A 27,584-nucleotide genomic window follows, 5' to 3' on the forward strand; every position below is an offset into this window, starting at 1 on the left:
TCAGAGTCTTTTCCAATGAGTCAACTCTTCGCATGAGGTGGCCAAAGTACTGGAGTTTCAGCTTTAGCATCATTCCTTCCAAAGAAATCCCAGGGCTGATCTCCTTCAGAATGGATTGGTTGGATCTCCTTGCAGTCCAAGGGACTCTCAAGAGTCTTCTCCAACACCACAGTTCAAAAGCATCAATTCTTCGGTGCTCAGGCTTCTTCACAGTCCAACTCTCACATCCATACATGACCACAGGAAAAACCATAGCCTTGACTAGACAGACCTTTGTTCGCAAAGTAATGTCTCTGCTTTTGAATATGCTATCTAGGTTGGACATAACTTTCCTTCCAAGGAGTGAGCGTCTTTTAATTTCATGGCTGCAGTCACCATCTGCAGTGATTTTGGAGCCCCAAAAAATAAGGTCTGCCACTGTTTCCACTGTTTCCCCATCTATTTCCCATGAAGTGATGGGACTGGATGCCGTGATCTTCGTTTTCTGAATGTTGAGCTTTAAGCCAACTTTTTCACTCTCCACTTTCACTTTCATCAAGAGGCTTTTTAGTTCCTCTTCACTTTCTGCCATAAGGGTGGTGTCATCTGCATATCTGAGGTTATTGATATTTCTTCCGGCAATCTTGATTCCAGCTTGTGCTTCTTCCAGTCCAGCTTTTCTCATGATGTACTCTGCATAGAAGGTAAATAAACAGGGTAACAATATACAGCCTTGACGAACTCCTTTTCCTATTTGGAACCAGTCTGTTGTTCCATGTCCAGTTCTAACTGTTGCTTCCTGACCTGCATACAGATTCCTCAAGAGGCAGATCAGGTGGTCTGGTATTCCCATCTCTTTCAGAATTTTCCACAGTTTATTGTGATCCACACAGTCAAAGGCTTTGGCATAGTCAATAAAGCAGAAATAGATGTTTTTCTGGAACTCTCTTGCTTTTTCCATGATCCAGCAGATGTTGGCAATTTGATCTCTGGTTCCTCTGCCTTTTCTAAAACCAGCTTGAACATCAGGAAGTTCACGGTGTACATATTGCTGAAGCCTGGCTTGGAGAATTTTGAGCATTACTTTACTAGCATGTGAGATGAGTGCAATTGTGCGGTAGTTTGAGCATTCTTTGGCATTGCCTTTCTTGGGGATTGGAATGAAAACTGACCTTTTCCAGTCCTGTGGCCACTGCTGAGTTTTCCAAATTTGCTGGCATATTGAGTGCACCACTTTCACAGCATCATCTTTCAGGATTTGGAATAGCTCAACTGGAATTCCATCACCTCCACTAGCTTTGTTCGTAGTGATGCTTTCTAAGGCCCGCCTAGAATGTTTTAAATTCTTACCCAGTTTGGCAGTGTGATCTGAAAGTTATCAGAAACCTGTACTTGTCAAAAAGTCCTTGCTATGAATCTCTGTGAAGAGGAAGCATGTTTGCAAAGGCATAAGTATAAAACAATAACTGTCTATAAATGACAAAACACTTAAGAAGGCACAGTTAAAATCCTGATTACAATGCAATAGACAAAGAAACTTCATTACTACTGTGACATTTTAACATTTTCAGAAAATAACCAGAATTATGACTGATAAATTTTACCAGGACATACCAGATTTTTAAGAATTCCATGCAATTTCTAGAATATGTATATTAATAACATTTACCCATAATACAACCTAAGAAGACATATTACTCATTTGACAATACATCCTATGTAATTTAACATACCAAATGAACCTGATTAGTTTAATATCGCTTTTAGGATGCTTCAGGGGCCCTTCAAAACATCCCAAAGTTTAGCTAGAGGTCAAAGGAACTTCATTAGAATTTGATTTGGGCCATTTGTCAAAAAATTTTTTTAAAGTTTTAAAACATTTGGTCATATGAGATCAGCTGTCACTGTGGAATAATATTTATCCACTTAACCAGTGACAATAAATATTTCAAAGGCAATTACACAAAGTTATAACAGATTACAAATTAAAGGTAAAAGAAACTTTACAGTTTGTAGCCAAAAGGGGATCAACATTTTAGGAAAACTTTGATGCCAATAAAGATAAAAACTAAATTCAGGTTTTGCACCAGCTTATTTATAAAATTTGCAATAAGGAGTTCATGATCTGAGCCACAGTCAGCTCCCGGTGTCGTTTTTGCTGACCGTATAGAGCATCTCCATCTTTGTCTGCAAAGAAAATGATTAATCTGATTTTGGTATTGACCATCTGGTGATGTCCATATGTAGAGTCTTCTCTTGTGTTATTGGAAGAGGGTGCTTGCTATGACCAGTGTGTTCTCTTGGCAAAACTCCGTTAGCCTTTTCCCAGCTTCATTTTGTACTCCAAGGCCAAATTTGCCTGTTACTCTAGGTATCTCTTGACTTTCTACTATTGCATTCTAGTCCTCTCTGATGAAAAGGACATCTTTTTTTCTTGGTGTTAATTCTAGAAGTTCTTGTAGGTCTTCATAAAACTATTCAATTTCAGCTACTTCGGCATTAGTGGTTGTGGCACAGACTTGGATTACTATCATACTGAATGGTTTGCTTTGGAAAGAACTGAGATCATTCTGTTGTTTTTCAGATTGCACCCAAGTACTGTATTTCAGACTCTTTTGTTGACTACGAGAGTTATTCCATTTCTTCTAAGGGATTCTTGCCCACTGTAGTAGATATAATGATCATCTGAATTAAATTTGTCCTTTCAAGTCCATTTTAGTTCACTGATTCCTAAAATATCGATGTTCATGCTTGTTATCTCCTGTTTGACCACTTCCAATTTACCTTGATTCATGGACCTAACATTCCAGATTCCTATGCAATTCTGTTCTTTATAGCACTGGACTTTACTTTCACCACCAGACACATCCACAACTGACTGTTGTTTCCACATTGGCTCAGCCTCTTCATTCCTTCTGGAGCTATTTCTCTGCTCTTCTCCAGTAACATACTGAGCACCTACCAACCTGGGGAGTTCATCTTTCAGTGTCATATCTTTTTGCCTTTTCATACAGTTCATGGTGTTCTCAAGAATGCTGAAGTGGTTTGCCATTCCCTTCTGCAGTGGACCACGTTTGTCAAAATTCAGATTTAAATTGAAATAGGGAAAATCACTAAGTCATTCAGGTAAGACCTAAATCAAATCCCCTACAATTATACAGTGGACGTAACAAGTAGATTCAGGGGATTAGATCTGATAGAGTGCCTGATGAGCTATGGACAGAGTTTCGTAACACTGAACAGGAGGCGGTGATCAAAACCAACCCCAAGGAGAATAAATGCAAAAAGGCAAAATGACTATTTGAGGAGGCCTTACAGATAGCTTAGAAAAGAAGACAAGCAAATGGCAAAAAAGAAAATGAAAGATATACCCATCTGAATGCAGAGTTCCAAAGAACAGCAAGGAGAGATAAAAAAGCCTTCCTCAGTGATCAGTGCAAATAGAGGAAAACAATAGAATGGGAAAGACTAGAAATCTCTTCAAGAAAATTAGGGATACCAAGGAAACATTTCATGCAAAGATGGGCTCAATAAAGAACAGAAATGGTATGGACCTAACAGAAGCAGATGGTGATTGCAGCCATGAAATTAAAAGACGCTTATTCCTTGGAAGGAAAGTCATGACCAACCTCCATGGGATTCTCCAGGCAAGAATACTGGAGTGGGTTGCCATTTCCTTCTCCAGGAGATATTCCCAACCCAGGGATTGAACCCAGGTCTCCCGCATTGCAAGCAGACGCTTTACCATCTGAGCCACCAGGGAAGCTCAACCAACCTAGACAGCATATTAAAAAGTAGAGACATTACTTTTCCAACAAAGGTCCGTCTAGTCAAGGCTGTGGTTTTTCCAGTGGTCATGTATGGATGTGAGAGTTGGACTGTGAAGAAAGCTGAGCGATGAAGAATTGATGCTTTTGAAATGTGGTGTTGGAGAAGACTCTTGAGAGTCCCTTGGATTGCAAGGAGATCCGACCAGTCCATCCTAAAGGAGACCAGTCCTGGGTGTTCATTGGAAGGATGGATGCTGAGGCTGAAACTCCAATACTTTGGCCATCTCATGCAAAGAGCTGACTCATTGGAAAAGACCCTGATGCTGGGAGGGATTGGAGGCAGGAGGAGAAGGGGACGACAGAGTATGAGATGGCTGGATGGCATCACATACTCAATGCACTTGAGTTTGGGTGGACTCCAGGAGTTGGTGATGTACAGGGAGGCCTGGCGTGCTGTGATTCATGGGGTCGCAGAGAGTCAGACACGACTGGGTGACTGAAGTAAACTGAACAGAAGCAGAAGATATTAAAACGAGGTGGCAAGAATACACAGAACTGTACAAAAAAGATCTTCATGATCCAGTTAACCACGATGGCATGATTACTCACCTAGAGCCAGACATCCTGGAGTGTGAAGTCAAGTGGGCCTTAGGAAGCCTCACTGCAAACAAAGCTAGTGGAGGTGAGGAATTCCAGCTGAGCTATTTCAAATCCTAAAAGATGATGCTGTGAAAATGCTGCACTCAGTATGCCAGCAAGTTTGGAAAACTCAGCAGTGGCCACAGGACTGGAAAAAGTCAGTTTTCATTCTAATCCCTAAGAAAGGCAATGCCAACGAATGCTCAAACTACCACACAATAGCACTCATTTCACATGCTAGCAAAGTAATGCTCAAAATCCTTCAAACTAGCTTCAACAGTATGTAAACTGAGAACTTCCAGATGTACAAGCTGGATTTAGAAAAGACAGAGAAACCAGAGATCAAACTGCAAACATCTGTTGGATCATAGAAAAAGCTAGAGAATTTAAAAAAAATCTACTTCTGCTTCACTGACTATGCTAAAACCTTTGATTATGTGGATCAGAACAAACTATGGAAAATTCTTAAAGAGATGGGAATACCAGACCAACTTACCTGCCTCCTGAGAAACCTGTACGATGCAGGTCAAGACGCAACAGTAAGAACTGGACACGGAACAAAGGACTGGTTCCAAGTTGGGAAAGGATTACGTCAAGGCTGTATATTGCCACTCTGCTTATTTAACTTATATGCAAAGTATATCATGAGAAATGCTGGGCTGGATGAAGCACAAGTTGGAATCAAGATGGCTGGGGAAAATATCAATAACCTCAGATATGCAGATGACACCCCCTTATGGCAGAAAGCAAAGAGGAACTAAAGGGTCTCTTGATGAAAGTGAAAGAGGAGAGTGAAAAAGCTGGCTTAAAATTCAACATTCAGAAAACTAAGATCATGGCATTTGGTCCCATCACTTCATGGCAAATAGATGGGGAAACAATGGAAACAGTGACAGACTTTATTTTCCTGGGCTCCAAAATCACTGCAGATGGTGACTTCAGGCATGAAATTAAAAGACACTTGCTGCTTGGAAGAAAAGCTATGACAATCCTAGACAATATTAAAAAGCAATGACATTACCTTGCTGACAAACGTCTGTATAGTCAAAGCTATGGTTTTTCCAGTGGTCATGTATGGATGTGAGAGTTGGACTATAAAGAAAGCTGAGCGCCAAAGAATTGATGCTTTTGAACTGTGGTGTTGGAGAAGACTCTTGAGAGTCCCTTGGATTGTAAGATCAAACCAATCAATCCTAAAGGAAATCAGTCCTGAATATTCATTGGAAGGACTGATGCTGAAGCTGAAGCTCCAATACTTTGGCCATGTGATGCAAAGAGCTAACTCATTAGGAAAAACCCTGATGCTGGGAAAGATTGAAGGCAGGAGGAAAAGAGGACAACAGAGGACGAGATGGTTGGATGGCATCATCGACTCAATGGACATGCGTTTGAGCAAACTCTGGAAGATGATGAAGGGAAACCTAGCATGCATAGGGTAGCAGAGTCAGACACGACTGAGCAACTGAACAACAAAAATTTCTAAAATTTATTTACTCAATTAAATTTATTCTAAACTTAGCCTGACCACATATAAAACTCTTCTATTTCTTTTTCCATAAACCTTCCATAAATTTCTGTATCCATATTAGTTTGTCCTCTATTTTTATTTATTTGTTTTAATTTGTGCCTGTGCTGAGTCTTCATTGCTGTGCAGAGACTTTCTCTATTTGCAGAGGGCAGGAGCTATTCTCTAGTCGTTGCGCACAGGTTTCTCATGGCCATGGCTTCTCGTTGAGGTCAGGGAGAACAGGCTTCGTTAGTTGCAGCAGGTAGGCTCAGTTGTTACAGTTCATGGGCTCTAGTGCATTGGCTCAGTAGTTGTGGTGCACAGGCTCAGCTGCTCCACGGTGTGTGGGATCTTCCCAGACCAGGGACCAAACCCAAGTCCCTGGCATTGCAGGGCGGATTCTTAACCACTCAACCACCAGGGAAGCCCTGCCCCTTATTTTTTTCCCTACCCAGAAACAAACAGGTCTAGGACAAAAATTACTTTATTTTCAGTTTGTTGTTAAGTTGCCAAGTCGTTCCTACTCTGCAACACCATGAACTGCAGCACACCAGGCCAGCTTGTCTTTCACTGTCTCCCAGAGTTTGCTCAGATTCATGTCCATTGAGTCGGTGATGCTATCCAATCATCTCGTCCTCTGTCACTCCCTTATCCCTGCCCTTAATCTTTCCCAGGATCAGGGTCTTTTCCAGTGAACCGGCTCTTCACATCAGGTGGCCAAAGTATTGGAGCTTCAGCTTCAGCATCAGTCCTTCCAGTGAATATTCAGGTTTCTTTTCCCTTCAGTCAGTTCAGTTCAGTGGCTCAGTTGTGTCCGACTCTTTGCAACTCCATAAATCGCAACACGCCAGGCCTCCCTGTCCATCACCAACTCCCAGAGTTCACTCAAACTCATGTCCATCGAGTCGGTGATGCCATTCAGCCATCTCATCCTCTGTCATCCCCTTCTCCTCCTGCCCCTAATCCCTCCCAGCATCAGGGTCTTTTCCAGTGAGTCAACTCTTCGCATGAGGTGGCCAAAGTACTGGAGTTTCACCTTCAGCATCAGTCCTTCCAAAGAACACCCAGGGCTGATCTCCTTTAGGATGGACTGGTTGGATCTCCTTGCAGTCCAAGGGACTCTCAAGAGTCTTCTCCAACACCACAGTTCAAAAGCATTGATTCTTCGGTGCTCAGCTTTCTTCACCATCCAACTCTCACATCCATACATGACCACAGGAAAAACCATAGCCTTGACTAGACGGACCTTTGTTGGCAAAGTAATATCTCTGCTTTTGAATATGCTATCTAGGTTGGTCATAACTTTCGTTCCAAGGAGTAAGCGTCTTTTAATTTCATGGCTGTAATCACCATCTGCAGTGATTTTGGAGCCCCAAAAAATAAAGTCTGACACTGTTTCCACTGTTTCCCCATCTATTTGCCATGAAATGATGGGACTGGATGCCATGATCTTCGTTTTCTGAATGCTGAACTTTAAGCCAACTTTTTCACTCTCCTCTTTCACTTTCATCAAGAGGCTTTTTAGTTCCTCTTCACTTTCTGCCATAAGGGTGGTGTCATCTGCATATCTGAGGTTATTGATATTTCTTCCGGCAATCTTGATTCCAGCTTGTGCTTCTTCCAGTCCAGCTTTTCTCATGATGCACCCTGCATAAAAGGTAAATAAGCAGGAAGACAATATACAGCCTTGACGTACTCCTTTTACTATTTGGAACCAGTCTGTTGTTCCATGTCCAGTTCTAACTGTTGCTTCCTGACCTGCATACAGATTTCTCAAGAGCCAGGTCAGGTAGTCTGGTATTCCCATCTCTTTCAGAATTTTCCACAGTTTATTGTGATCCACACAGTCAAAGGCTTTGGCATAGTCAACAAAGCAGAAATAGATGTTTTTCTGGAACTCTCTTGCTTTTTCCATGATCCAGCAGATGTTGGCAATTTGATCTCTGGTTCCTCTGCCTTTTCTAAAACCAGCTTGAACATCAGGAAGTTCATGGTGTACATATTGCTGAAGCCTGGCTTGGAGAATTTTGAGCATTACTTTACTAGCATGTGAGATGAGTGCAATTGTGCGGTAGTTTGAGCATTCTTTGGCATTGCCTTTCTTTGGGATTGGAATGAAAACTGACCTTTTCCAGTCCTGTGGCCACTGCTGAGTTTTCCAAAATTGCTGGCATATTGAGTGCAGCACTTTCACAGCATCATTTTCAGGATTTGGAATAGCTCAACTGGAATTCCATCACCTCCACTAGCTTTGTTCGTAGTGATGCTTTCTAAGGCCCACTTGACTTCACATTCCAGGATGTCTGGCTCTAGGTGAGTGATCACACCATTGTGATTATCTTGGTCGTGAAGATCTTTTTTGTACAGTTCTTCTGTGTATTCTTGCCACCTCTTCTTAGTATCTTCTGCTTCTGTTAGGTCCATACCATTTCTGTCCTTTATTGAGCCCATCTTTGCATGAAATGTTCCCTTGGTATCTCTAATTTTCTTGAAGAGATCTCTAGTCTTTCCCATTCTGTTGCTTTCCTTTATTTCTTTGCATTGATGGCTGAGGAAGGCTTTCTTATCTCTCCTTGCTATTCTTTGGAACTCTGCATTCAGATGCTTATATCTTTCCTTTTCTCCTTTGCTTTTCGCTTCTCTTCTTTTTACAGCTATTTGTAAGGCCTCCTCAGAGAGCCATTTTGCTTTTTTGCATTTCTTTTCCCTTAACAAAATGCAATTCCATTCCTCATACCTTCATTTATTGAAAACACCCTTTCTACTTTGCTACTATATACTGAAATGTTTCATTTATTATTTCTAGTAGCTTAAATTACATATTTAAATTAGAATCCACAACTGTTAAAACCTTACTTTCTAGTGAAGACTAAGAAGTAGGCAATTATGAACTATCATTTACATTTTCCTTCTGTTAATTGGCAAACATAAATACCAGCAATAATTTCTAAAGAACTGTGCTCTTTTTATAGAAAATATCTCAATGTGGCACCAAATATTTGGTTTAGTTTCTCCATAAAAGAAAGTTAATTAATAATCATTAACTAATAATTATTATTAACTAATATTATTAACTAATAATCATTATTAACTAATAAATATTATTAACTAATAATCATTAACTAATGTTTAAGTTTCTTGTTTTATTAGAGAATGACTGAGATATTCAATATACTTTCATCATTTAACTTATTTAGCACAACTTTCCCTTGTGGCTCAGCTAGTAAAGAATCTGCCTGCAATGCAGAAGACCTGGGTTTGATCCCTGGGTTGGGAAGATCCCCTGGAGAAGGGAAAGGCTACCCAGTCCAGTATTCTGGCCTGGAGAATTCCATGGACTATATAGTCCTTGGGGTCGCAAAGAGTGGGATACGACTGAGCAACTTTCACTTCACTTCACTTAAAACTTAAAGTTGCCACTTAAAGGTGGTCTTCCCTGGTGGTCAAGTGGTTAAGAATCCAACATGCAATGCAGGGGATACAAGTTCAATCCCTGGAAAGGGAACCAAGATGCCACATGCCGCAGAGCAATTAAGCCTACACACCATAACTAAAGAGCCCTTGTGCCACAACTACTGAAGCCATTTGTTCTGGAGCCCACATGTTGCAACTGCTGACCTCACATGACACAACTAGAGAGTCTTGGTATGCTGCAGTGAAAGATCCCGTATAATGCAATGAAGATCCTACATGCTGCAGTTAAGACCCAATGCATCTGAAGAAATAAATATTTCAAACTAAATGAATCTAGTCACAGACATAGAGAACAGACTTATGGACATGAGCAGGGGCAGGAGGAGGAAGGAAAAGATGAGATGAATGGAGAGAGGAGCATGGAAGCATATACACTACCATGTGTAAAATAGATAGCCAATGGAAATTTGCTATATGACTCAGGGAACACAAACTGGGGCTTTGTAACAATCTAGCAGGGTGGGAAAGGGTGGGAGGTGGGAAGGAGTTTCAAGAGGGAGGGTACATTTGTATATATATGGCTAATATCATAAAGCAATTATCATTCAATTAAAAATAAATAAATTAAAAAATAAATCTGGAGAGAGTATTTTTAAGTAGAGATTCCTGAAACAGTTTTTCTAAAGAGTTCACCAAAAACCTCTTTCCTCATTTACATTTAATTCATTTATAAAAAATTTCATTATACCAAGTTATTTTTCTTGCTAACAAATTTACAACATCTATAATAAAATCTCATTTGATTTTTATTAAGCCTAAGTACAATAAAGGTATACTTAATGTTGATGACTCTAAGACATGTATGTGTTAATTAAATCAACAAACCTTAATTCCATGTATTAATTTATAACTGAATATTTCATAGTTCATATGAACCTGAAATTCATCCTGTTCTGTTTCCTTTTATATTTCTGAGAACTTTTATAAGTGCTTAATTTGCAATTAAGCCAATTAACTAGAGCTCATTTACAAATTAATTTTGATAATACCATTCAAAGGTAAAGACATATGTGCACATATAGACAGATACAATCAGAGATCTCATAGTTTCATTTTAAAACTTAGTCATGAATCAGGTATTACAATATAAAACTCACTAGTTTATAACAATTGGAATAGGTTAAATTTTAAAAAGTCTCCTCCTTCCTTTTTTTCCCCTCAGTCTCAGGAATGATGATCTATGTAACTGTTCCTGAGAACCCTGGTCTCAAGGCATATTGAGAAGAAAGCAAGTGCTCCTAGAAGGACCTCTTCCTTCAAGAGTCAGAATTTTGAAGAGATGTTTTAACAAGCCAGTCTTCTCTTACAACTGCATAAAGGAGCCCATATTGACTATTTTCAGGGCAAAGTTTTCCTTTAATTCCCAATTAAGTATTTGTAAATTTAAGTTATGTATATACATAAACCTGGGGCTGGGGTGTTAGTCAGAGGTTGGCTTTCTGATACTCCTCGATTTTCTGTTTGAGAGTCTCTATTTCCCATCACTTCATGGGAAATAGATGGGGAAACAGTGGAAACAGTGTCAGACTTTATTTTTGGGGGCTCCAAAATCACTGCAGATGGTGATTACAGCCATGAAATTAAAAGATGCTTACTCCTTGGAAGGAAAGTTATGTCCAACCTAGATAGCATATTCAAAAGCAGAGACATTACTTTGCCAACAAAGGTCCATCTAGTCAAGGCTATGGTTTTTCCAGTGGTCATGTATGGATGTGAGAGTTGGACTGTGAAGAAGGCTGAGCGCCAAAGAATTGATGCTTTTGAACTGTGGTGTTGGAGAAGACTCTTGAGAGTCCCTTGGACTGCAAGGAGATCCGACCAGTCCATTCTGAAGGAGATCAGCCCTGGGATTTCTTTGGAAGGAATGATGCTAAAGCTGAAACTCCAGTACTTTGGCCACCTCATGCGAAGAGTTGACTCATTGGAAAAGACTCTGATGCTGGGAGGGATTGGGGGCAGGAGGAGAAGGGGAAGACAGAGGATGAGATGGTTGGATGGCATCACTGACTCGATGGACGTGAGTCTGAGTGAACTCTGGGAGTTGGCGATGGACAGGGAGGCCTGGCATGCTGCAATTCATGGGGTCGCAAAGAGTCGGACAGGACTGAGCGACTGAACTGAACTGACTGAACTGATTTCCCATTTTAAAGCTGAATTTGTCAGGGCTAAGATTACTAATAAAATTGTGTGGTAGGCCAGCAAGGTACTTGGTAGCATAAGTCCTCTAGGCATCACCCTAGAGTTGTTTTAGCCCCCTTACAAGGCTCAGTTTCTCCCTCAAGTGGTCCAAGACCACTGTGAATGCTCAGATCACTGAATGACCAATTCTTATACATGAATCCTGGATGAGCAATCTTTTAACTAGTAAGTGTGTTTCCCTATGGGACCACTGCACAGTATGAAATCCATAAATTTCTCAGTTGCTGAGAAAGCTTTAACTGACTGAGAGGGATCTTGTCCCTCTTCTTTGGAGCAAAGCTCTCATGTAATATCTTCATTTTTATCCTAACATATTTTAAAGGCAGCCAAATTGAGGGAAAGAGTCAGATCAGTTAGTCTCTTACCTAACTACTCAGCCCAGACCACTCAGTGAATTTCAACTGAGCAAACCCCAGTGTCTTTCAACTTCTCCCCACTCAGTATCTTTCAACTGGATGGGTGTTTTCCCAGTGTCTTTCAACAGACTCCACCTCCCCTCACCAATATCTTTCAGTTGAGATGGGCAGGTACCTGTTATATGCCTCCAAATGAAACTCAGAACCATCAACCAATACAAGAGGGCCAAGAACCAGAACAGACTCACCCAAATTGTCTTGAATTTCCAAGGAGGTGAATAGGTACAAGAGGCCTCTGCTGATACCAATATGCCAGTTCCTTGTAGAGTTTAGGTAAAGGAGAGAAGTTCCCTTTAGGTCCCTTCATGGTCGTTAAAAATATGGACTGGAAAAAAAAATGTACGTGAAAGTTGTGAGTTCAGTTTCATTTGGGGTAAATGAGGACTATAGCCCAGAAGACAGCCTCTAAGATAACTCTGAAGAACTGTTCTGAAGAGGTAAAGAGAGAGGTCACATATACAATATGTGATATTGGTCAAGCACATATTTTGGCAGAACGTTGTTGCTAGTCATGAGGAGTAGATGTTTCCATTAATGATTTTAGTGATTCTTTCTCTAGATATGAGAAGAAATCAGGCTCATAAAATCTTCTCCTGACAAAGTCTAACTATCTGAAGGCCTGTTGTGCTACTTTTTCCTAGAGCACAGAATGCCTCATTCCTGATCTCTACCCTAAACTCCTTTCAGGATGTATTGAAGGTCAGCAACTGCAGTGGCTAGAGACTTCATTTTTGTAGTGCCAGATTGTGTGACAATTTTCAGTTGACACCACACACCAGCTGTGTGAACCTGCACAAGTCATTCATCTTTGAGAATGTCTTCTGAAGTGTAAAATGGGGATAATACCTATCTCACAGGACTTGCATAAGATTTAAATGAGAAAATATACATAAAGTACTTCAGATAGTACCTAGAAAATAATAGACTTAATTAATGGTAATTATATTAGAAAGAGTCCTAGTTTAGGTTTTAAGAATTCGGAAATGTAGTTTCATATGTCCCCTCAGTCATGTAGGTGGAACTAAATTGGGAAGAGTAAGTGAGAAGAAGTGACAGATATTTGGGGAAAAGATAAATATTTCTGGGGTTAGGGATTAAGAAGAACAAACTTCAGGATTTAGGAGATATAGAACAAAGTGTCTACAGTATTGGAAGACACAAATAGATTTTTTTTGTTTTGTTGTTGTTTTCAAGATTCAGAAGGATTAATAGGGGGAACTTTCAAAGCTTGGGGAAGAGAGAGAGGAGGAAGTACAGCAAGTGAAACCATGAAGGCCCCTATGGGTCTGCTGTGGGGCCCTCCCAGGTACAAATGCTTTCCATGTCACCAGTTTCTTGTCTGTAAGAAATAGGCATCATTCAGCCTCTTTGACCTTCCCTGAATTCCAATGGGCAGATTTGAACAGTTGCTAATCAGGGAAGAGATAGATTGAAGAAAGAAAGGAGGAGCAATCAAGGAACAGTAGTGCAGTATGGGGCAGTTACTCCTTGGAAGTAACTTGGAAGTAACACTTACTCCTTGGAAGGAAAGTTATGACCAGCCTAGACAGCATATTAAAAAGCAGAGACATTACTTTGCCAACAAAGGTCCGTCTAGTCAAGGCTATGATTTTCCCAGTAGTCATGTACGGATGTGAGAGTTGGACTACAAAGCAAGCTGAGTGCCGGAGAATTGATGCTTTTGAACTGTGATGTTGGAGAAGACTCTTGAGAGTCCCTTGGACTGCAAGGAGATCCAAACAGTCCATCCTAAAGGAAATCAGTCCTGAATATTCATTGGAAGGACTGATGCTGAAGCTGAAACTCCAATATTTTGGCCACTTGATGCAAAGAGCTGACTCACTGGAAAAGACTCTGATGCTGGGAAAGATCGAAGGCATGAGAAGAGGATGACAGAGGTTTGAGATGGTTGGATGGCATCACCGACTCAATGGACATGAGTTTGAGTAAACTTCTGGAGTTGGTGATGGACAGGGAGGCCTGGCGTGCTGCAGTCCATGGGGTCGCAAAGAGTCAGACACAACTGAGCGACTGAACTGAACTGAGATGAATTTAAACCTAAACCACCAACAGGCTTTTCATCACAAAATTCCAGGTGCATGTGGTTACAGGAATATTTTCTTAATCTATACATTTAAAACTGTTACAAACCCATTTTGAATGCTTTGATTTTTGAAGACTCAGGAATAGTTCCATTTTTTGTTTGTTTATTTATTATAGGTTCCTTATTTTGCAAATATATTAGAACTGGCTTCAAAGAGCAGGCAAGTATCTTGTATGATATTTAGCCAATCCATAATAGGTAAATCTGGCTGTAGCTGCCCTGAGAGAGACAATGGAAATATTAACCACTCTTAGGGGGAGCTTGGGAGTGTAAGCAGATAGGGTAGGATGGTCCTTGAAGAAGAACCAGGCAAGGCTTTTTTGACCGAAGCCATTTGGTGATCTAGGTCTGGCCACAATGTTTGCCCCTGAGCAGGTCTCAGTAATCAATGATCTTAAGAGAAGAAAAGAATGAATAAACATTGCCTGTTATTAGGCAAGAGAAATTGTAAAGACTCCCAGTTCTCTTTCAATGACAAAGATTAAGCTGAAGTGCTCAACAACCAGATCTACTGGAACCTAAAGGATAATGATGTTGACCTTGTATAAACTATGACTTCAATCAACTAAAGCTTGAACTCTGTCAACCACCCAAGCCCTTTCATGAATATACTTAAAACTTCCCCAGTTTTGCAGTTCTGGGAGACACTGCTTTGTGGAAGATTCCCAGTGTTCTCCTTACTTGCTGCAAGTAATAAATCCTTCCTTCTCTCTCTCTGACTTGGTTGGGTCTTGTGGCTCAACACCCACCAAGAGGTGAACTCAGTATGGAGGCTCCTGCTGGCTCCCTCACTGGGCTTTAATCCAGTCACACTGTTATGAAACAGGGGCTCTGAAGAAATTACTTGGGTCACTAAGGTCAGAGACTCATAAAGTTCCAGCATCCTCAAGGAATCCTCACTCCCTTGACCTTAAGGTTAACAGACTAAAGATAAAGGAGTCCTCTGTGCTTCCCACCTCAGGGGCAGGAAGAAGAGCAGAAATGCTTCAAGAAGGCTTATGCAGATATGTCTTGAAACAGACTTGGAAAGATCAATGATTCAGAATGAGGTAAGCAAACTTGTTGAGGCAAGTCCCATTCAAATGTTCAAGGCAGTAAAGTGGTCTGAGGTGTCCACAGAAGTACTAAGAACAATAATTAAACAGAATTTCGCAATCTTTTCCAAACCTTTTGCTGCCATGGGACTTTTCCTTCAAACAAGCTTCTGTCGGAGTCCAAATACAAACCCATGTGAAAGCAGGTTGCTCTAGTTTCAGAAGGGTCGGGGAGGGGTTGGGCACGGTTAAAAAAAAAAAAAAGTCTATTAATAAAATTAGAAAATTGTAAATCATCATGGGAGAAAACCTTTGAATTCATATTTATATCATAGTCTAAAGAAACACTGATCAGAAAGTGAAGTTCCCCAAACCGACACTTCATTAGTTTTTAAAGTGAAGAGCTTTTGGATTTTAAGGACATTTTTACTTAAGGCTGGAGAAGGAAATGGCAACCCACTCCAGTACTCTTGCCTGGAAAATCCCATGGACGGAGCCTGGCGGGCTACAGTCTATGGGGTCGCAAAGAGTCGGACACGACTGAGCGACTTCACTTACTTAAAGGCATGGGAATAGGGAATATGATTTTTAGTCACATGGAAATGAGCCTTCGATGGAAATTTTCAGATTTAAGGACTGTGTTCTGCAGGCCCGGGGCAATGAGTCCCCAGGCCCCACCAGGTGGCGCGCATATTCGGCATTTCCAGAACGTTTAGTTCTCTAACTCTAGGGTCAGACGGCCTGCCTCGTGCTTTGTAGGTTTAGGAAATCCGATTGGATGTCACGCTGGAGAAAATAACACTTCTGTTCTTCTGTTGTAAACTTCTTCCCTTTCACTTTCGTCCCAACTAGATAAATCCGCCTAACCTTGGTGTTGCCAAGGCGTCTTAACGTTTCAGAAAAGGAAGGGGTAAAAAAATCCCAGCCATTCCAAGCAGTAAGACCAGAAGAACCTTCTGGCGGCGTCTGGCGCACCAGGAGGAAGCCTGGGAAGCTGGAGACGTTTTAGTTTAAGGCTTCGCCAACCACGTGATCGTCTCTGGACTCAGTTTCTTCATCTTTAACATGGCTCTGAGCCATACCAGCCCGTGGCATCCGTGGCAGGGTAGTCGGACCAACCTCAGCTTAAGTTATATAATTCCTAGTTAAATCTATGTAAAAGTGGGATGTCATCTGGTATGGTTAAATGAAAACTTTCGTCGCGCCGGAAGTGTCACAGACAAAAATGGGTTTATTATTATTGCTTCCCTTTGTTAACTCATTACCCTCCGGAGGGATGCCCCCTCAGTCTGACAAAGTACCCATTTTCCCCCCTCATTCTTCTAAAATTCATATTCAAGGGAGGTTTTAGAACTCCAAGCTGAAACGTGTTAAGGGACAGATGGCCGTGAGGGGCCAGCGGCACTTCGGAAAGCGAGGGCGGTTACTTCACAAACGCTCCGTCAGGGCCTTTCTCCCTCCACAGCCCCGGCCCCCAGCCCTCAGACTGCGGCCAGAGGACCTCCGCCGCCCTAAAGGTAGCCTCCCGCTCCCTACCTCCTGAGGTTGCTCCACAGGCGCTTCCCGGAGGCGCGCCCCGCGGCGGGGAACGCTCGGCCCCGCCCCCGTGCGTCACCGCGTACTAGCGCAGAGGCGTTTCCCGGGGCGTGCCGCGGTTGCTAGGCGACCGCGCCGCTCCCCCTCCCGCTTTCCTCCCTAGCTGCTCCTCTCGCTCTTCCCGACCCGGGCCAGTTCCGAGCGAACGCGCGCGGAGCGCCAGTGTCCAGACGAGAGTTCCCGGGGCAGCGTCGCGGCCCGGGAGGCAGCCGCCGCGGCGCAGGTGGACGCCGCCCGCTCGCCCGCCTCTCCAACCGCCGCCCCTCCCCCCAGCGGGGTCCCGAGCTGCGGGATGGGAGGCACGGCTCGCGGGCCCGGGCGGAAGGATGAGGGGCCGCCGGGGGCCGCACTCCCGCCGCAGCAGCGGAGGTAACGGCGCCGCGGGCGTAACGGGCTGGGGAGCCCCGGTGAGCGGGGCGGGGATGGGCGGGCTGGAGGCTGAGCGAACCCCCAGCGGGAGGGTTAGGGAAGGGGTCTGGCCCGCCGCCTTCTTCTCCATCCGCTGCCCTCCTCCCCAGCCCAGAGGGGGAGGAGGCTAGGGAAATAATTCCACCCTGGGGTTCTCTCTGAAGCCCTCGATCGGGGATGTACGGTCAAAAAGTCCAAGAATCTGGGACTTGGTAGGGCTTCTTAGCAAACTAGAGGGGATAAACAGGGATAACCGAGGACTTTGCCGTGAGGGGTGTGGTCTGGCCTCGGGGTGCAGGTGAGGGGCTCTGCCTGGTAGGGCTTTTCTGTGGATCCTGTTTTGAGAGTTTCTCCACCTTACATTGTATTTTACACCTTAATAGAAGGGACCCCCCCCCACCCGCTCCCCACTTCATTTGCATGGACACTTCCTTTGGCTCTTTATAGGAAATCTTGTAGGTCTTCCATCTGTCTTTCTCTGTAAATGTGGACGTCTGTCCTATTGTGTTTGTTTTATTCCTGCTGTTGGCAAAGAATCAGTCGCATCCAGAATTTTTGGTTCTTGTCAGTGAAGCAGTTCCCTTTAAAGACTTTATTCTATCAGAACGTGACTGTTTTTTTAAAAAGAGAACATTCCAAAAATATTTGTAGTGGGTCGTTAGGGTTTGTATTTTGAGCTTTTAAAAAACCTCTATTTCTGTAACACATTGATTAAGAAAACTCTAGAACTAATTCTGCAAAACAGTTTTTACAAGCCACTGAATTATTGCAGCGTGCTTTTAAAGATTAAAAAAGTTCTTCCCTGGCAGCTGGTCATTATCATTGCATTCATAATATATCATGTAAAAATGATACAATGAAGTGCTGATATGTGTTACTGGAAATCCGTGTTCTTGGTGGCAGATGAAGTACATTATTCAGGGCCATCTTGTGGATTAAAGAAATCTCCGTCTTTTGTTTTGCCTTCCAGTGGTGGAGGCAGAGTTTTAAACAGAGAAATAATCTGTAATCACTTGGCATTTAGCTTCCACCATCCACTGGAAAATTAAGTGGATAAAGATGTGAAATGCTTGTAATTTAGAGAATTTCTTTAGTATTTCCTGTAGAATTCACTGTATTTTTCTATAAATTAGATAGAGGTTAAGTAGGTAAGTAAAGAGAAGACAGCCCTAAGAAGGCCTTTTATTACTTGCTTGTAAGACCCAGAAAGGTGTAGACTAGAACTATTCTTCGCTTTACAACTGTGTCGAAAATGGCTCAGAGAGGGAGCTGGTGTAGCCAGTTTTAGAGCTGAAATTAAAATCCATGTCTCCGACTTTGAAAATACAGTCCTCCGTCTTGTTTGTTCTAGTTAGCTTTTAGGCTTCAGTATTTAAACTAGTCTTCAAGTAGTAAGTTAAATGAGATCCTTTGATAGTCCCTATCCTTAACAACATTCAGAAAATAAGAATTATTTTCAACCATTTCAAAATACAAACCTAGAAATACTTTGATTTCTTTAGATACAAAGAGAAAAGTTGGATTTCCTCTCTTCCTTTGCTTCCTCTGTAGTTTGTGTTCATTGCCAAAATTCGAAGTGACCATTTTTTTTTCCCACCATAATCATTTTTATTGGGATATAATTGCTTTACAATGTTGTGTTAGTTTCTGCTGTACAACAATGTGAATCAGCCACAGATGCACATATATCCCCTCCCTGCTGAGCCTCCGTTGTAGGTCCCCCACCCTAATCCCACCCCTCTAGATCATCACAGAGTGCCATCTGAGCTCCCTGTGCTATATATATACTGCAATTTCCCACTAGCTGTCTGTTGTACACATAGTAGTGTATATACAGAGGGGACATTTGTTTGTATTAATTATTCTTTGTAGAAGATAAGAAGTAGTTAAAACACAAGGTGTTTGGGAAATACAAATTTATTTACTTTAGTTACTGACAGATTTTATCTGTAATCCTTTCAACTAGATTGGGGGATGGTGTCTATGATACCTTCATGATGATAGATGAAACCAAATGCCCACCCTGTTCAAATGTACCCTGCAATCCTTCTGAACCACCTCTACCCAGAAGACTAAATGTAAGTAAATGAAGTAATTCTTTGAGCTTTGATGATCCTCCTGAAAAGGAGGAAGATCTACTTTGAATAATCAAGGTACAGTTATATCTCACTGGTTAACCCAGGCTCTTCTTTTGTTTCTTCTTGGTTTCTCTTGACTTTGAAATAACAGGTTCTGAGGTCCAAGTTTAGCTTTTCAGAATGATTTTGATTTGGAACCCATGTATTTATTCCTTCCAATCACTGGGATAAACAGGAAAAAAAAATAGCATGTTACTTTTGTCTAGATAATGGTTATTTTTTTAATAGAATGATAAATATATAGAGTGTATTATGATGGCTCATTTTAACAAAAACAAGGAACAGAAAATACCTCTGACCCTTAGAGTTATGTTTTTTCTGCAAGGTAGAAATGCAGTCCTAGCTTATTAGTATGCTTAAGAGAACCATTTTATAGATCATAAATAAAACTTAATCAGTACAGTTTGGGTTTTAATGCATTTATTCATTTTGGAGCTTGCAGGCATTTAGCTTTTGACACCATTTTATTAAGGTAATAAAAAAAACTAATTCTTATTCCCTTGGCACACATAGAGTGGTAGGGAGAGTGGGGTTTGGACAAGTTCCATGACAGGGAGAAGCTATCCTGTGGTTTTAAAATTTGCTGCATGTAATCTAATGAACAAATTGAATAATTGAGCTGACTAATTTATCAATAATTCTCCTTCATATTTCTGTTTAAGACCTAAAATTATTTCTATATAAAGAACTTCTTGCATTTTCCATAGTCCTTCCCAGCTGTTTTGTCAGCTTTGCCACTAAAAATCAACTTTTTCACAGCTTTCAAGGCTCATAATATTACAGAATATGGGCTAAATATATCTGGAAGGCCAGTAACCCTATTTTTAATCTCCTTTCTGGAGTGCAATAAGTTTCCTTTCCATTCTCTGCCAGCTTATTTTTATAATATATAAAAACTTCTGAAAACTCCAGAACCATATATGTAGTCCTTGTGTTGATGATCAGATTTCTCAGTTACTTGCTGACAGTTAGCATATCTCTATAGGAAACTTTTGCAGTTGGTCATCAGATCAGATCAGATCAGATCAGTTGCTCAGTCGTGTCCGACTCTTTGCGACCCCATGAATTGCAGCACGCCAGGCCTCCCTGTCCATCACCATCTCCTGGAGTTCACTCAAACTCATGTCCACTGAGTCAGTGATGCCATCCAGCCATCTCATCCTCTGTCGTCCCCTTTTCCTCCTGCCCCCAATCCCTCCCAGCATCAGTCTTTTCCAGTGAGTCAACTCTTCGCGTGAGGTGGCCAAAGTACTGGAGTTTCAGCTTTAGCATCATTCCTTCCAAAGAAATCCCAGGGCTGATCTCCTTTAGAATGGACTGGTTGGATCTCCTTGCAGTCCAAGGGACTCTCAAGAGTCTTCTCCAACACCACAGTTCAAAAGCATCAATTCTTCGGCACTCAGCTTTCTTCACAGTCCAATTCTCGCATCCATACATGACCACAGGAAAAACCATAGCCTTGACTAGATGGACCTTTGTTGGCAAAGTAATGTCTCTGCTTTTCAATATGTTATCTAGGTTGGTCATAACTTTTCTTCCAAGGAGTAAGCATCTTTTAATTTCATGGCTGCAGTCATCATGTGACTTAAAATACATTTTAACTAATTTTTTAAATTAAGAGCTAAGTCATTTATTAATTGATATAAATTATGTATAATTTATACATATTTTATAAAAATCCAAAAATTTTATAAAAATTTGTAAATTTTTAAAAATAAAGTCGCATAATTATTTATAATATACATTATTTTGGAAAGAATGCTAGAGAATTTGGAGATGATAATTGAATATAGATAATAGGCCATTTTAACTTTAGCACCAGCCATTAGTTGGCCAGTGCTAATCACTGTGTGTGTGTTAGTTGCTTAGTCATGTCTGACTCTTTGTGACTCAGTGGGGTGTAGCCCACCAGGCTACTCCATCCATGGGATTTTCCAGGCAGGAACACTGGAGTGGATTGCTATTTCCTTCTTCAGGGAATCTTCCTGACCCAGGGATCAAACCCAGGTCTCCTGCATTGCAGGCAGACTCTTTACCATCTGAGCCATCAGGGAAGCTGTCTAGTAGGGCAATTAAATTGTGTTTCAGGATCAAAATGAATTTTTTTACTCTATGATACTCACAGTAATACAATTTCAGAAACACAAGGTTTTATGTTCTAACCCAATGATGTCTTTGCAAACTTTGCTGAAAAAGTACTTTTGAGGGCTTCCCTGGTGGACTAGCAGTTAAAAATCCATGTGCCAGTGCAGGCGACACGGGTTCAATCCCTGGTCCAGGAAGATTGTATGTGCTGTGGAGCAACTAAGCCCGTGTACCACAGCTACTGAGCCAGCACCCAGGAGCCTGTGCTCTGCAACTAGAGAAAGCCCACACATAGCAGTGAAGACCCAGCTCAGCCAAAAATAAATAGATAAATTTTAAAAGAAATAAACCTTTTTTTAAAAGTGCTTTCGACGTCTTAGTGACACTTGTAGCTCGTTATGCCATGACTCCAAGACCCTGCTGCTCATTTCACAAAGGTTTTTAGCTTCGTTGTTTATCCGAGATGCCTTACATTCTCATTGTAAATAATAAATCATCTGCTCCTAGGCTTTTAATAGGTTAGCTTTGTGTTGCAGAGATTTAGGGTCGAGAGTGAGAGGGTGGTGTTCTATAACTACTTTAACATGTGTGTGGAATTGTAGATTCTTCTAGAACAATGAAAGAAAGATTTTATTTATAGCACAGCAGATTTGATACATAATTGATTCAGGCCAGTATTTGAGTTATTTACAAGAAAGGAAAGAAAGCTAAGAAAAGAACCCCTCCCTGTGTGGAAAAATTCCTTCCTGGAATTCTTCAGATGCATTGGAGATTCAGAACTTGACAATCCATGGGGGCCTAGACCTGAAGTGTTGGGTTCTATTCTGGGAGCTGTGCTTGCACAAAGTGCAGCCTCTGTTGAGAACGTGGGATCACAAGCCGTGTGACGTGGAGGTTGTGATGGGGGATGATGAGTCTACAGAAAAACAGTGGGGCAGAACAACCCTTTTAGGTATCTGAAGAGCTTTAGCGTGGAAATTTGGACACTCCTGTGTAAGTCTAGAGAGCAAAGTAGTACTTAAATTGCAGAGAGATTTAGGCTCATTTTAAGGAACAACCACGAGTCAGCAAATCCAAATGATGTCTTTATTGTAATAGTTTTATGACAGTTAATTTTCTGCTGTATATCTGTTCTTATTAACGTTCTGTACCTGAGACCCTCTCTTGATCACAAACAGAAATGAAGACCTCAAGAGCCAGGGCAGCCTTCCTTGTAGGCAGAGTTAGGTGAAGTAGCCAGGGATGGACCCTGGACCACGGATAGCTTTCCTACCAGCTTGTCGAGTTCCTAGAAAGTCATTCCTTTGGGTTAAGATACTAATCTTCTATTAAAGTTCAAATAGCTCTGGAGAGGTAGCACATTAAATTGTATAGCAAGTTGCAAGCAGGTTTTATGTGGGGGAGAAAGTGGGTGAAGTGTTTCCGTGCATCCTAAGAGAAGCCCAATCAAGGAGCCCTTCTTGGAGCAGAAGGCATATTTAATGCCAGACATCTGGTGGAGGGGGAGTCTGGAGCCACAGAGGAAGGCACCGCAGAGAGAAAAGATAAGCTAGATGGGGAAGGGAGGGTGTATCAGGGTTTAAACTTTACTGTGTTGAGAATTTTCCCTAATTGTTATCAGTATTTTTAACCTGTTTTATCATTTGTGAAGGTCTTTCCCATATATTATTAATTGATTCTCATAACATACTACAAGGAGGTATTATCAACATTTTACAGATGGAGAAACCAGGGCTAAGAAACTGGTCTAAAGGTTTTCCCTGTCCTGGGACCAACAGTTTTTGAGCAGTGTAGCCACCCCAGCCAAGGCCTCTGACTTCATATTTTTTAAGAATGTGTCCCCAAGACTTTAGAGTAAATATTTAGATGCGTTTAGGTTAGATAATAAAAATGTTAAGGAAAACTTGTTGAGATGCATGCAAATGTTCAGTTTTGTTGTGTATATCTAGCTAAAATCAAACAATTATAATTGTTCAGTTCAGCAAAGCATGTCTCCTAATAGACTGTAGAGCCTTGAGATGACCTGTTTTTTGGTGATCTCAATTGTTCACTACTGGTATAGTAGTAGTGAACATCCCTAAAAACAGGAATAATTATTTGACTTAATTGATGATAAGAAAAATGTTGCATTATATTTACATTTTAACACTTCTTGACTAGTGATCATTCTCTATTTTGGTATCAGTGATCTCTCCTGGTCCGTATCTTGCCTCTTTATTTAGAAACCCAATGTCAAAGTATGGCTACAGTTCTACTGGCTGCTTTGCTTATGTGTAAGATGGTGCAATGCCTCATTTTTGTAACTGTAGTACTCTATAAATGTTTAAATTAATTATAGGACCTAAAAGGAACAGGCCGGAACTAATATCCTGCTTTTGTAACTAAATTAGGGTCTGTCTAGATATGCTGACACTTAATTTTTTCATCCCCTTTTTTGTTTTTATTTATATTTTTATTTATATAGATGATAGATTAGGTGTTGTTTATTTAGGTCTTGTTAAAATTCTGTTTTTTAAATGTTTGGCCACTTTGGATCATTATCTTATAATTTGTATCGTATTTTAAGAGATCCTAACTATAGCTCAGAGCTCCCCTGAAATGATCGTAGAGGCTCTCAGACACATCAGGGGTACAGTTCTTCAGATCCATTAAAAAAAATTGTTTTTGGAACTATCCTGGAATTTTTTTTTGAACAGCAGATTTAACATTTTTTTCCCTTTTTTTCTTCTTAGCACCTTCTTACATTTTTCTCTTTTTCATGGTGTTTGGTTTTTTTGCTCTTTTTCTCCCATCTATTTTCAAAGAATCTTATTTCAGAGATACTCAGTAAGTAGAATTTTCCTCTGTGTGTTACTATTCCTTGCAGAAAAAGGTGACGTAAAATAAAGTAAAAAGAGTTGAGTGCCTCTGTCGTGTAGGCTCTTGCTGAGGATGAGTGGTGTATATGTCTGTGAGCCTGGGAGAGAGAGAAGGAAAGAAGGAGGCTATCTTTATTTAGGAAAGGGCCTTTCCATAGGGGCCTTGGATTCTCACTGTTCCTCATCAGATACAGAAAGAATCTGCCTCAGTGATCTCAAGAGTCTTCTCTGGATTAGAATTTTGTGATTGGGTGAAGGGAGGTAGAAAGATGGAATAATTTATTTGGGGCCCCGGGAGTAGATGATGAGGCCTTGGTTGATTGCAGGCCACGATCAGCACTCAGGCCCTACTGGAGGGTTAGAGCAGACACCAGAAGCTGGCACCAAGTTACAGTAACCTTCCGACTGAGTCAGAAGCCCTGGCTTCACATCCTGCCTCTGTCCCTTTATCACTTACAGAACACTGTAATATGCATTATTTTGTTCCTGATACGTGCCCTTAAGATTTGGGAAGATACTTGAAACAAGTGTGAACAGTGTAGGGCAGTATGTATATAATCAGGTGCCAGATTATACGGCAGATGGGAAAGCTACAGTTAAGACGTGAGTGGAGCCACAGTTAGTGTGGGCTTGGAGTAGCTCTGAGTAGGAGAGAGAGGGGACGAGAATTGGGCTTTGACAGAGTATAGGATTCAAGTGGATGCGTTGAAAAGATCCTCAGTCAGAACACACACCTGTTAGCAGGAATGTAGCATGTTTAGGGTATGGTAAGATGACCATCTTGTCTGAAACAAAGCAATATATATGTAGGGAGCCGGGGTGCCCATAAGTCACGGAGTCTAAAGATTAGCATAGCATAAGTTTCTAGGACCGCCTGCTTTTCTCATCTCACTTTTGGGTCTTTTAACTACACATCTGGACATGTTTTGTTGTTTTGTTCAGTTCAGGGGAGGATTCCTTCGTCCTTCCACTGTTTTTAGTGACTTTAACATGGATTCATTTCTCTTTGCCATAGATCACCACTGAGCATTTAACAAGAGATCCTACTCAACGCTTCCTGAATGGAGGTGAGATGAAGGTAGAACAGCTATTTCAAGACTTCAGCAACAGAAGAGCTGACAACCTTCAGTCGGATGGTGTCAACGACTCTGAAAAATGCTCTCCCACCGCTTCTCAGGGTAAAAGTTCGGATAGTTTGAATACAGTGAAATCCAGCAGCTCATCCAAAGCATCCAAAGCGGTGCCTCTGACTCCAGAACAGGCCCTGAAGCAATATAAGCATCACCTCACTGCTTATGAGAAGCTGGAAATTGTCAATTATCCAGAAATTTACTTTGTGGGTCCAAATGCCAAAAAAAGACATGGAGTTATTGGTGGTCCTAATAACGGCGGGTATGACGATGCAGATGGGTCCTATATTCACGTGCCTCGAGACCATCTAGCTTATCGATATGAGGTGCTGAAAATTATTGGCAAGGGCAGTTTTGGGCAGGTAGCCCGGGTCTATGATCACAAACTTCGACAGTACGTGGCCCTGAAGATGGTGCGCAATGAAAAGCGCTTCCATCGCCAAGCGGCAGAGGAGATCCGGATTTTGGAGCATCTTAAAAAGCAGGATAAAACCGGTAGCATGAACGTGATTCACATGCTAGAAAGTTTCACATTCCGGAACCATGTTTGCATGGCCTTTGAATTGCTGAGCATAGACCTTTATGAGCTCATTAAAAAAAACAAGTTCCAGGGCTTTAGCATCCAGTTAGTTCGCAAGTTCGCTCAATCCATCTTGCAATCCTTGGATGCGCTCCACAAAAACAAGATCATTCACTGTGACCTAAAGCCAGAAAACATTCTCCTGAAACAGCATGGGCGCAGCGCAACCAAGGTCATTGACTTTGGCTCCAGCTGTTTCGAGTACCAGAAGCTGTACACTTACATCCAGTCTCGGTTTTACAGAGCTCCGGAGATCATCCTGGGAAGCCGCTACAGCACACCCATCGACATATGGAGTTTTGGCTGCATCCTTGCAGAACTTTTAACAGGACAGCCGCTCTTCCCTGGAGAGGATGAAGGAGACCAGCTGGCCTGTATGATGGAACTTCTGGGGATGCCACCAGCAAAACTTCTGGAACAATCCAAACGTGCCAAGTACTTTATTAACTCCAAGGGCCTGCCTCGCTACTGTTCTGTGACCACGCAGGCCGATGGGAGGGCTGTGCTTGTGGGAGGTCGTTCGCGGAGGGGTAAGAAGCGGGGTCCCCCAGGCAGCAAAGATTGGGTGACGGCACTGAAAGGGTGTGAGGACTACTTATTTATAGAGTTTCTGAAAAGATGCCTCCACTGGGACCCCTCTGCCCGCTTGACCCCGGCTCAAGCATTAAGACACCCTTGGATTAGCAAATCTGTTCCTAGACCTCTCACCATTGAAAAGGTGTCAGGCAAACGGGTAGTAAATCCTGCAAATGCTTTCCAGGGCCTGGGTTCCAAGTTGCCTCCAGTTGTAGGAATAGCCAATAAGCTCAAAGCTAATTTAATGTCAGAGACGAGTGGTGGTATGCCTCTGTGCAGTGTATTGCCAAAGCTGATTAACTGATGGGCAGCAGTGTGCTCAGAGATGCGTATGGATGTATTTTTAATTATCTTGCAAACCTGAAAATGGAAAGGAAAAAAAGCCCATTGGTAGATGTGTTTTTTGTCAATGCAGATTTCTTTTTTTTTTAAATAAAACAAAGCATTTTTATATGACTGTTAAAAGAACTCTTCACAAGGGCTAAATTACCTAACCAGCTTGTATTGGCCATCCTGGAATATATATTAAAAGACTTTTTATAGGTCAGTGCATCTTTTGTTATTATTGGCAGGAGTGCATCACCTTCCATATTAAATTCAGTTGGTTTAAATCTCTGCCAGAAAGTATATCCTGATCATTAACTTCTAGACTCCCTCGGCATCTGTTCAGAGGGTTAATCTGGGACATTGCCGTAGTCACAGGTGAGAGCCAAAGCTCGATCTCTGGCCCCAGCCTGCTGTCTTGTGGGCTCCTGCCAGGTGGAAGGGCTCACAGGAGAATACGAGGTTGGAGGAGCGCCGGGATGCAGGGGGTCTCCTGGAGAAGTCACGTTGCTGCTTCCAAGCGCTCCTTTCAATTCTGTGATGGGTGCTGTTTTTATTTTATGTTGTCATTGTTTTGCCGCTGATTAGTTTCCTGGGCACTGAAAGCATTTTATAGACATCTTGTGTTTGTGCTGAGTCGCTCAGTCGTGTCCGACTCTTTCTGACCCCATGGACTGTAGCCCACCAGGCTCTTCTGTCCATGGGATTCTCCAGGCACGAACGCTGGAGTGGGTTGCCATGCCCTTCCTCAGGGGATCTTCCCAACC

The 27,584-nt window shown here is 41.8% G+C and overlaps 1 protein-coding gene and 1 long non-coding RNA gene across 4 annotated transcripts in view; one reads left to right on the plus strand and one right to left on the minus strand.

The window, feature by feature from the left end:
• LOC109570729 (uncharacterized) overlaps positions 1-16,773 on the minus strand; it is a 32,716-nt gene extending 15,943 nt beyond the window's left edge. For both annotated transcript variants that reach the window (XR_011560711.1, XR_011560713.1), the window contains exons 1-2: positions 16,659-16,773; positions 12,173-12,309 (exon numbers count right to left, since the gene is read on the minus strand). This is a non-coding gene — a long non-coding RNA (uncharacterized lncRNA). The remainder of the gene's footprint in view (positions 1-12,172; positions 12,310-16,658) is intronic.
• Positions 16,774-16,828: 55 nt separating this feature from the next.
• DYRK3 (dual specificity tyrosine phosphorylation regulated kinase 3) lies at positions 16,829-27,040 on the plus strand. Of its 2 annotated transcripts, none has more exons than XM_070767848.1 (3): positions 16,829-17,125; positions 19,093-19,204; positions 25,223-27,040. In XM_070767848.1, exons 2-3 carry the CDS (start codon positions 19,121-19,123, stop codon positions 26,795-26,797), a joined length of 1,659 nt encoding a protein of 552 aa, XP_070623949.1. In that variant the 5' UTR covers positions 16,829-17,125; positions 19,093-19,120; the 3' UTR covers positions 26,798-27,040. The 2 variants fall into 2 exon arrangements, with proteins under 2 accessions (XP_070623949.1, XP_070623948.1); XM_070767847.1 differs by having other exon boundaries at positions 16,829-17,087.
• The last annotated feature ends 544 nt before the right edge of the window (positions 27,041-27,584 follow it).

The sequence above is a fragment of the Bos indicus genome, chromosome 16 (genome assembly GCF_029378745.1).
Source record: "Bos indicus isolate NIAB-ARS_2022 breed Sahiwal x Tharparkar chromosome 16, NIAB-ARS_B.indTharparkar_mat_pri_1.0, whole genome shotgun sequence".
In the NCBI taxonomy this organism is placed as follows: Eukaryota; Metazoa; Chordata; class Mammalia; order Artiodactyla; family Bovidae; genus Bos; species Bos indicus.

Bases quoted from the DNA above. Each gene is read 5' to 3' on its own strand.
- DYRK3 (XM_070767847.1), top strand. From the start codon at position 17,011: ATGGGAGGCACGGCTCGCGGGCCCGGGCGGAAGGATGAGGGGCCGCCG. The intron at 17,088-19,092 runs GTAACGGCGCCG...CCTTTCAACTAG, and splicing joins CTCCCGCCGCAGCAGCGGAG to ATTGGGGGATGGTGTCTATG. The intron at 19,205-25,222 runs GTAAGTAAATGA...TCTTTGCCATAG, and splicing joins CTCTACCCAGAAGACTAAAT to ATCACCACTGAGCATTTAAC.